This window comes from Protobothrops mucrosquamatus, unplaced genomic scaffold (genome assembly GCF_001527695.2).
Source record: "Protobothrops mucrosquamatus isolate PMUCROS unplaced genomic scaffold, P.Mucros_1.0 scaffold3715, whole genome shotgun sequence".
Taxonomy (NCBI): Eukaryota; Metazoa; Chordata; class Lepidosauria; order Squamata; family Viperidae; genus Protobothrops; species Protobothrops mucrosquamatus.
Window position 1 is genome coordinate 38,352 of NW_015389669.1, and position 10,885 is coordinate 49,236.

General features: G+C 49.6%; 1 protein-coding gene across 1 annotated transcript in view; it reads left to right on the forward strand.

The window, feature by feature from the left end:
* Positions 1 to 2,056: 2,056 nt before the first annotated feature.
* Positions 2,057 to 10,885, forward strand: part of LOC107298104 (speckle-type POZ protein-like) — a 16,260-nt gene continuing 7,431 nt past the window's right edge. The window contains exons 1-2 of the mRNA XM_015827465.1: positions 2,057 to 2,098; positions 8,194 to 8,316. Coding sequence (XP_015682951.1) covers positions 2,057 to 2,098; positions 8,194 to 8,316 — 165 coding nt within the window. The remainder of the gene's footprint in view (positions 2,099 to 8,193; positions 8,317 to 10,885) is intronic.

A 10,885-nucleotide genomic window follows, 5' to 3' on the forward strand; every position in this document is an offset into this window, starting at 1 on the left:
ATCAGTGTGAAAGCAGATGATTTCCCCACTGACCGGGATAAAGTGGGGTTTATGATAAGCCTGCTCTCTGGTTCTGCAGCTCGTTGGGGCACACCCCTGCTAGCCCAACCTAGTCCATTGATGGACAACTTTGTGGGGTTTTGTGATTACATGCGGATGATGTATGAGGACCCCATCAAGACCCAGACAGCTACCCGGCGTTTGAAAGCTCTGAGGCAAGGCCGACGCCCCCTGCAGGGCTATATCAGCGAATTTCAGCTGCTTAGCCAGGATTCAGCCTGGAATGAGGCTGCGCTTGTGGACGCTTTCCAGGATGGATTGTCGGAGGAGATGCTGGATGAGCTGGCCCGTGTTGATGTTCCCCCGGACCTTAATGGGCTCATTCATCTCGGTCTGCGGATCGACGCCTGGCTGCAGCAGCGAAGGAGTCGCCGCGCCACCCCAGAGACCCGTACTGCCCCCGTTGTGCGTGAGACCCCGGTCCAGAGGGAGGAGCCAATGGAGTTAGGTGCTGCCAGACCTCGCCTATCGGTGGCAGAGATGAACAGGTGACGTTCGGGGGGGTTGTGTTTTTACTGTGGGGACCCTGGGCATTTGGCCGTTTTCTGCCCCAAGAAGCGACGAGGGGCGTCTGTGACTGAGCCTGTTCCGAGACTACCATCTGCTTCCCTGTCGGGAAACGGCACACGCCCGACCTGAAAGGCCTTTTGGGTCGGGCATCCCGCAACACCGAGCCACACCCTTCAGATGCTGCCCACGGACCCCCAAGGCATTTGATTTTGGAGGCGCGCCTGATTCTCCCTAGGTTGCCCAGGAGGATTCCCGTCCATGCCTTGATTGACTCTGGGGCCACGACGAACTTTATGGACGCAGCATTTGTGGCTAAATGGGCGATTCCCCAATGCCCGGTGGATCCGCCGATGTTAGTGGAGACCATTGATGGTCGAGTGCTCCTGTCTGGGCCAATTAAGGCCGCCATGCAACCACTATGTATGGCCATCAGTTCACGTGAGGAGGCCATCCAGTTTTATATCACATCAGACCTGCATTTCCCCGTGGTCTTGGGACTGGCATGGCTCCGGGCGCATGACCCACAGATTTATTGGTCACAGAACTTGGTCACCTTTCCAAGCTTACAGTGCGTGGATCACACCCGCCACATCTGTGCCGGTCAGGTAGAGGGGCCCATGGGGGTCTCATTACCCTCTGAATTGGCAGATTATGCTGATGTTTTCAGCGAGACTGAGGCGGATCTGTTGCCCCCGCACATTGACTTAGTCCCTGACGCGCCTCTCCCAGTGGGGCGTTTGTATTCCATGTCGGACCCCGAGTTGGCCGCGTTGCGGGACTTTTTGGACAAGAATTTGGCTCGGGGTTTTATTTGGCCCTCGTCCTCGCCAGTGTCTGCACCTGTGCTCTTTGTCAAGAAGACGTCCGGTGAATTGCGGCTTTGCTGTGATTATAGGAAATTAAATGCCATCACGGTGCGCAACCGATACCCGCTGCCCCTCATCCCCAAACTCTTGGACCGGCTCCGTGAGGCAAAGATCTTCACAAAACTGGACTTGCGTGGAGCTTATAACTGTCAAAACGTCCTGTCTTGGTGCTTCACACAACAGCCAGCAAGCAGGTACGCTAGACGAACGGCAGTTTAATGCACTCCATTCAGTTCAAAGTCAGCACATAGGAAACGCGCCCGCCCCACCCTCATTAACACCGCCCCGCCCCTCAAGCCACCATCCGCCCTGCTGCACCTGGCCCTAACCCAGTCCTTGCCGTCCTGTCACACAGCTGGGGGCAATCTACAGCTGTCTGTTCCTCCGCCGTAGCTCGTTGGGGCAGAGGCCTCGCCCGGCCATTTCCCCCTCAGCCGTTTGTTGGCCCTTTCCCCTCAGCTGTTCGTCGGCCTTTCCCCTCAGCTGTTTGTCGGCCCTGCGAGGTGCAGGGGGATGACGTCAGAGGGGAGTGTCTACATCGGCGGCGGCAGCAGCGGAGCCCTGAGGAGGATCAACGGCGAACCAACGATGCGGCGACTGGCTCCCTCACCATCTGACCGATGACGGTCAGTCCGAGGCATCCCCAGGACGTTGGAGGCAGGGTAAGGCGGACGGGGTGGCTGGCGGCATTCCCTTACCCGGCTGGGTCAGCCTCGCAGGGCTCGACAATAACCTTGTCAGAGTTCGGTCAGGTGATGAGTGGAAGACGGCGTTTGGTACTCGGTACGGGCACTTCGAGTACACGGTGATGCCATTCAGCCTGACCAACGCCCCTGCCGTGTTCCAGCACTTTATGAACGACATCTTCCGGGACTTGTTAGATCAGTTTGTCATGATCTACTTGGACGACATCCTGATCGGCTATATGCCAAACTAGAGAAGTGCCAGTTCTACCAGACGACTATCGAGTTCCTGGGTCACCGCATTTCTCCCTAGGGCATCGCCATGGAGCCGAGTAAGGTCGAGTCTCTGCAGAGTTGGCAACCCCCACGTCGTGTGAAGGATGTCCAGCGACTTCTTGGGTTCGCCAACTATTATCGGACTTTCATCCCCGGGTTTGCTACCGTGACAGCCCCCCTTACTCGGCTCCTGCAGAAAAAGACTCGGTTCCAGTGGGACGCTCCAGAAGAACGGGCTTTCCAGGCTTTGAAGGAAGCCTTCATGAAGGAGCCCATCCTGAAGCATCCTGACCCGCAACGGCCGTTTGTTGTGGAGGTGGATGCCTCCAACATTGCCATTGGGGCGGTGTTACTTCAGGCGACGATGCCCGGCGGTGCCCTCTTCCCTTGCGCGTACTATTCACGGAAATTGAATCCGGCGGAGCGCAACTATACCATCTGGGAGAAGGAGCTACTGGCCATTAAAGTGGCGTTCGAGGCCTGGAGGCATCATCTGGAGGGGGCGCGTCATCAAATCGAGGTCCGGACGGACCATAAGAATTTGGAAAGCCTGCAGGCCGCTCAAAAATTGAACCAATGCCAGATCCGGTGGTCTCTCTTCTTTGCGAGGTTCAATTTCCGGGTGACGTACGTACCCAGCGGTCACAATCAAAGCGTATGCTCTGTCCAGGAAGCCCGAATATTCCCGAGCAGAAGACAAGCTTCTGCCCAGGACAGTGCTCCCTATTGAGTCTTTTGCTGCGGTGCGGGAGCCGATAGATGTACGGGCTCGGATTCAGGAGGCCCAGCAGCAGGATTGGTGGGTGGCTCAGCGAAAGGAGGAGGTGGGGCCCAATTCCCCATGGACAGTCACGGATGGACTCCTCCACTATCGTGATCGGCTCTATGTTCCTGGAGGGCCGCTCAGGGGACTCATCCTCAGCCAGTGTCACGACAATCCGGCGGCGGGGCATTTTGGCCTGTTCAAGACCCTGAACTTGGTCTCCCGTACCTTCTGGTGGCCCCGAGTCCGACACGACGTCCAGACCTACGTCTCATCTTGTATCCCATGTAGGCAGGCCAAGTCAGCGACAGGGGCCCCACTAGGACTACTGCAGCCCTTGCCGACACCCAAAAGACCCTGGGGGGCTGTGTCCATGGACTTCCTGACAGACTTACCCCCATCTTCTGGATTCACGACGGTGTTTGTGGTGGTGGACATGCTGACCAAGATGGCGCATTTCATCCCATGCCGTGGCTTGCCATCTGCCCGCACCACCGGTCGCATGTTCATCCAGCAGGTGTTCCGGCTGCATGGTCTTCCTGATAGGGTCGTGTCCGATAGAGGGGCCCAGTTCACAGCCCGTTTCTGGCAGGGGTTGATGCAGGCATTGGATGTCAAGATCTGCCTCTCGTCCGCACATCATCCCCAAACTGACGGAGGGACCGAGAAGGTCATCGGGATCCTGGAGCAATATCTGCGCTGCTATGTCAATCAGCAGTAGAACAATTGGGTGGACTATCTGGCAGTGGCTGAGTTTGCGTTCAATAACTCACAGCACACCTCCACGCAGATGACACCATTCTTAGCCAATGTGGGCTATCACCCTCGGTTTTTCCCTCTTTCCCCACTAGACGCACCGGGACCACCAGCGAACGACTACATGGCAGAGTTACAGGCGATCCATCAATTGGTGCAGCGACAGTTAGAGAAGGCCAAGGCTGACTACAAAAGGTTTGCTGATCGGTCGAGGCGGGATACGCCTCCACTAACGGTGGGAGATCAGGTATGGCTGTCCACCAGGAACCTACCATCAACCCGGCCAGCCAAGAAATTAGACCACCGATATGTAGGACCATTCCCAATCGAGGCTGTCATCAATCCGGTCGCTTATCGCTTAACTCTGCCATGTTCCCTGCGGGTACATCCGGTCTTTCACCATTCTCTGTTGGTCCCTGAGCAACTGGCGTGTCCACTCCGCCGAGCCGAACCTCCCCCACCGGAACAACGTGATGGATACAGTGCTCCCGAGTACGAGGTTGCCAGCATTCGGGACTCCCGTTGGGTGAAAGGCCGCTTCCAGTACCTGATTGAATGGAAAGGCTATGGACCGGAGGAGTTCACCTGGGAGGATGCGACCACCGTTCATGCCCCTGCTTTGGTGACCGCCTTTCATGACCAATTCCCATCCCGACCGCATCCGGATCGGCAGACCCGGGGGAAGGGCCCTGCGGTGCGGGATAGTGTCGTGATTCCGTGCCAGCCTGTGTNTGAATGTTTTGTTTAAACTCCTGCTCTGTCTGATTTTTTAACCAATTATCTGTTGGAAAAGTATTCTGTTGTTTTTGTTTTTGAGCAAACTTATCAGGACTGTTTTTGTAATAAAAAGGGGTTGGTTTTCCCAGCCTACTGTTAAAGAGGGGTTTGTTTTTGTGACGCAACAAAGACGGACGTAGGCTGGGACAGAACAAATTTGGTAAAAACTTTTCCTTTTGCCAAATGGGCTAACATGTCTTTCATCAAGAGGAGGGGGTACATATTCTTCACGCTGACACCGTTTAACGCCTTATAGTCCACGCACAGCCTCATCGACCCATCTTTTTTTTCCTTGAAAACCACAGGGGTGGCTACTCAGGATTTTGCTAGCTGGATAAGTTCTTATCAATGTATGCCCTTAGTTCCTTCAGTTCACGGGGGGTCATTGAATACATTTTTGGCTTGGGTAACTTGGCTCACGGTAAAATCTCAACAGCGCAGTCAGTGGTTCTGGGGGGGGCAGGACATCGCATTCCACCTTGCTGAATGCTTCTGCTAGGTCTCTATATTCACTTGGGATGAGTGGCTCTCCCAGCGGTGGACTCACAGCAGATTTCAAGGTCTCCAGGTGCTGCTTTTGGCTCTCACATGGGCTACTGATAAGAGTAGGAGGTGAAGGTCCAGTTGCTAGTCTTAGAGTCCTCACTCCGTTCTCCCACCAGATCATAGGGCGCCATTTGTCAAACCAAGCTAGCCCCAGAATCACTGCTTCTGTCATTTTTGGGATCACCACAAAACAGATTAGCTCCCAATGCTCCCCTATCTCTAGGTGCACTAGCTCAATTAAATGAGTGGCCGGGGCTCCTCCTATGAGAGATCCATCAGCCTGCTCGAACCTCATGGGTAGAGGCAGCAGTCTTGCCCTAATGCGCAGCTTAAGTACCGTGGGGAGGTTGATCAAGCATCGGGTGCAGGCTGAATCAACTAAAACGTTCAAATCCATCTGAGCCCCTGATTTAGGTACCAATAGTTTGGCAGAAAGGGCAAAAGGTGGGATAGGCTGACTCACCATCGGTTCGTCTTCTGCATCATCGCTGTGGTATGGATCAGGTGCGGGCAGGCGCTCAGCTGAATCCTCTTCTAAGGAGAAGAGGTGATTTGTACAACTTGCCCCTGGTTGCCTTCTCTCGCGCTAGTCAAGGTTTTCTCTTTGGCTTCATGGGGGCTGTGGTCGCACTTTTCAGGGGAGGGAAAGGTACCAGACAGTCCGCTGCTCAATGCCCAAGTTGCCCACACCTGAAGCACTTGATCTGGGATCCAGCGGGAGCCCTAATGGATCCAGTTGCCGCAGCAGGTGGGGGGTGCTGTGATGGTTGGTGCCTCACCGGATCTCGCCTTGGTCGGGGTCCTGAAGTTGCAGGCTTGTGGTACTGGGTCAGTTCGATATCCAAATTCGTAGCCAAACGGTACCAATCATGGAGTTGATCGGGATTCCCCCTGCAGATGCACATCTGGAACAGATCGTGGTCAAGCCCTGCTTTGAAGTAGTGGATCAATGACTGTTCAGGCCACTGCCTAATTCGTCCCGCCATTCTTCGAAATTCTCTTACGTACTCTCTTGCAGGCCGGCCCCTCTGCTTCACATCGTGGATGTCCTTTTCTGCTTGCACAGCCTGGGATTCATCTTCAAACCTGGTTCTCAGCCCGCATGTGAATATATCTAAATCCCATAGCTCTGGCGCCTGGTCCTCATGTAGGGCAGCCATCCACTCCGCGGCTTCCCCTTCCAGATTTGCGGCTATAGAATCAATCATTTTAACATCGTCTAAATAAGCACGGCTGTAACGATTTACATGAGACCACACCTGGTTCAGGAAAATAGTCACCTCGGGATCACCATCGAAAGCGGGCTTGAGGGGGATGGATCTGCAGGTTGTCAGTCCCAGAGAGCCTGCAGCAAACCAGGCAACTGGTGTTAGGGTTGATGAAATCCCCCTTGATGGAAGACCCTTGGCGGGGGTCCTGGGCTGGCTGGGCGCCGACGGTCAGGGCTGGCACGACGCTGGTAGCGATCGGGACCAGCTGGGCGTTGGTAGCAGTCTGGTAGCATTCCAAAGAGGTACATAAAAAGTATTGTAGACTTTTGACCTCAACCCAGAAAGGTCTCACTCAGACAAGAGAGGCTCAATGCAGAAAAGAAATATAGTGTTGTTAATGTGTCCAGGTTGACAAGGCATTTTGCTCTGGTAACAGAGAAGAGATATTATCATGGTTCCGATAGATGAGACCAGTAGAAATAAGAACTCCGAGGCAATTGCTTTCCTCAAAGAACACATTTAATGGCTACATAGTATCGGCACGAACAAAGGTGAAACCAAGACTGAAAGTTCCCCCCAAGGTTACAAAGTAACAAGTTGAACTCCCCACCCCTGCAGTGTGTCATAAATCACAATCCCCAATTAACCACTTTGGTGGGCTTTCTAACGGTAGCTTCAGCCCGCCAAAACTTAGGTAACTTGACCTTGGTTACCACAGAACAATTTATTGTTATGTCTAAACTAAAAGAATACATCTTCCCCCTCCCATTACTGTGGCAACCGAAAACGAAGCGAAGATGGCTGCAGCCAAATTCGGTTGAAGGTTGACAGGTATGAGTCTAGATTGCAACTTGGATAGTTAGGTTTTATATAGTGGGTTGGTAGAGTTCCATCATTATCCATCAAAACAATATGTCAGTGTAGTTGGCCAATTGATTTTAAGTTTCTTATTTCCAGCAGTCAGCTGAAGCACTAGATTCTAATCTGAGATGGTAGCCTTGGTGAAACTGAACAGAGTCCGAGACAGGGTCCAAATAAGTATTTCACCATTACTACTTTGCATATAGGATATGTTAGAGATAAGCATATTATAATTTGTGGTGTGAACTGTTAAGAAAAGGAAGAAAAAATTAAGTAATTCTTTAAAATAGTAATAAAATATAAAATAAAATATAACACATTGGAGAAGCTGTTCTGCTTAAAACAATTCTAAAACATCCATTGCTAGTGATTGAAAAACCAGATTAAGGGGGAAGTTGTACTTTGTCTTCTTGTAGTGCTAGAGAAGGAATACATGACACTTAACCTATGTTTGCATATACTTTACAGCAGGCCCTGTAAAGACAGGGCCTTAAGCCTTGGCTCTGGCACACAGAAGTATTCCAGAATTTGCAATCAAAATAATTTTTTCAGTGATATAATGTGAAAATTATTACATTTGTTTACACTGAAACTAACAGTAATTAATTTACTTTTAATAAAATGTAAATAAAAATCAAATTTAAACTTTTTCCTTAGCCTTAGCTATTCTTTTTGAAGGGTAATCTTTGCCATTCACTTAAAAAGCCAGATGTAGCCTTCAACCTGAAAGGTTTGAGATGCCCAGAGTCACTAGGTGAGCAGCAATATATTAATATATAAAAAGCAGATTTGCACCCCTGCTTACAGAGAGGATTCCTTCCAAAAGACAAATTTAGGCTTTCTGTTGCCTCAGAAGAATAATCTTCCTCTCCCCTCTGGTGCAGAATCGAGTTGAAATCAATGATGTGGAACCTGAAGTTTTTAAAGAAATGATGTGCTTCATTTACACGGGGAAGGCACCTAACCTTGACAGAATGGCTGATGATCTGCTTGCAGCTGCTGACAAGGTACAAGGGAAACTTAGCCTTGTAGAAAAACAGAAATTTGGGGAAGCTAGAACAGAGACGGATGCCAACATATTTGGGGCATTTTGGTATTACCCATCTTACAGTGAGGGAAAAAAGTATTTGATCCCCTGCTGATTTTGTACGTTTGCCCACTGACAAAGAAATTATCAGTCTATAATTTTAATGGTACGTTTATTTTAACAGTAAGAGACAGAATAACAACAAAAAAATCCAGAAAAATGGATTTCAAAAAAGTTATAAATTGATTTGCATTTTAATGAGTGAAATAAGTATTTGACCCCTTCGCAAAACATGACTTAGTACTTGGTGGCAAAACCTTTGTTGGCAATTACAGAGGCCAGATGTTTCTTCTAGTTGACCACCAGGTTTGCACACATCTCAGGAGGGATTTTGTCCCACTCCTCTTTGCAGATCCTCTCCCAGTCATTAAGGTTTTGAGGCTGACATTTGGCAGCTCGAACCTTCAGCTCCTGTATAAAAGACACCTGTCTACAGAAGCAATCAATCAATCTGGATTTTTTTGCTGTTATTCTGTCTGTCACTGTTAAAATAAACCTACCATTAAAATTATAGACTGATCATTTCTTTGTCAGTGGGCAAATATACAAAATCTGCAGGGGATCAAATAATTTTTTCCCTCACTGTAATTGTTTTGTTTTTTTACCTCCTCACATTCATAAGTAGGTATGTCTTAAGCTTTTGCTTTTTAGAACCTATATGTTTACTTCCTAATATTTAGTGGAATTTCTAGCATGGAAAAGTGATTGGGAAGGGGACTGTCAGATTTCTCCAATCCCCCCACCCTACAAAAATATCTAAATTATCTCTTATGTCCTCACCGCCTTCTTTGGCTCCTTCCAGTATCTTGGCTTAGTGTCGGGAAATTCACATGCAAAGCCACATGAACAGTGCTTCAATACTTACGGTATTTACAAATGTATTTTACCTTTCCCCTGAAAGATAAGCTGTCTCAGAGACCTCAAGGAAAAAAAGCTGACTTCAGAAAGGGGCTTGTTTGTTTCATAAAGCAGGAAGGGTATACCTATGATTCTGGAAGAAGCTTGAACCTCTCTATCACATTTAATTTAAGCATGGCAGTACCATTTCCTGGTAACAATGCAACCTTAATTGAAAGCAGTCCAGAGTCGTCTTTCCTGTTGTGAAATGAGAGTCCTCTGCTTGAATGCAAAGCCCCCTGTTGTAACCTTGCTTCCTGAAGAGAGAAACACCTGCAGAGTAAGGAATGGCAACTTTTGGGTTCACTTCTGTATTAGATTCTGAAACATTTGCCAATCTTATCTGGCAATTCTATCACCTTTCAGGATGGTAGAAGTGCTGCCCATCCAGGGTAATAAGCACCAGTGCATCTTCTGTTTCCCAATAGGGTATTTGACAGAAGGTAGTTCTGGGTATGAATATCATCCATGACCATAAATTCACCATCCATATCTTATAGCAGTGATGGCGAACCTTTTAGAGACCCAGTGCCCAAATTGCAACCCAAACCCCATTTATTTATCACCGGGTGCTGGGTGGGCGTGGCCACAGTGGTCATGGCAGACTGGGTGGGTGGGGCCAGGGCAGTGGGGGCCAGTCCCTCGCCATCTCCGAGGCATGGCACGCGTGCCCACAGAGAGGGCTCTGAGTGCCACCTCTGGCACACATGCCATAGGTTTGCCACCACTGCCTTATAGCTTGGAGTTGGGACAGGAGTGGACAACTATCTGATTATTAATATTTGGCACCAGCATAAAGTTGACATATACAACACTGGGAATACTTGTGTATAAACAGGTCAGCTTCCCAATATTAGAAGCTGAGCCCTATTGAAATAGAACTGTAGCAAACCTTTTTATAAGTCTCTTGTCAAAGAGGACAGGATAGGCAAATAAGAGCAGTCAGGATAAAGAGCATGAAAAATTCCCACCACAGCACATTCTAACCCACAAATCATCTGTGCTGGTCTGCAACCACCTACCTTTGGTTCACATATAATATTCTGATGTTAAGCCCGGGGGAAAGGTATCAAGCCGTTTGACAGCTGATGCTCGCTTACGGCTTTTACGCAGAAACAGGCGGGAGGCAGCTACAGCTGCGTCCGACGAGGTGAGCCGCCCGGGGTAGGAGTTGAGTTCCCGAGTCGTCCGATGTGGACGATGTAGGTTAGAACTCCTCCGGAGCCCCGAGGAATCTCCGCGATCCAGGACGCCTTCGCTTCGGCGAAGCTAGGAGCCGCCGCCACCGCTGCAACTTAAATTTAATTGTGAGTGACTATATGCAGACAAACCGACCCTGGAAATTTTGTTTCCTATTTTGGACTCTACTCTAACTTGAGTTATTTGGATCTTACCTTTACTTGGGTTGGATTGTGCGAAAGTGAACTTAAAATGGCGATGAATGATACTTTCTAGCGAGATGAAGTGAAAGTGACTTTGATTTCCGGTTTGGAACTTTTCTTACTTTTAATACTTTCACTATACGCTCTGGATTAATCGTTTAAAAGACTCTCATATAGACTGAAAATTTAATATTGTTAATATGGCTTCGA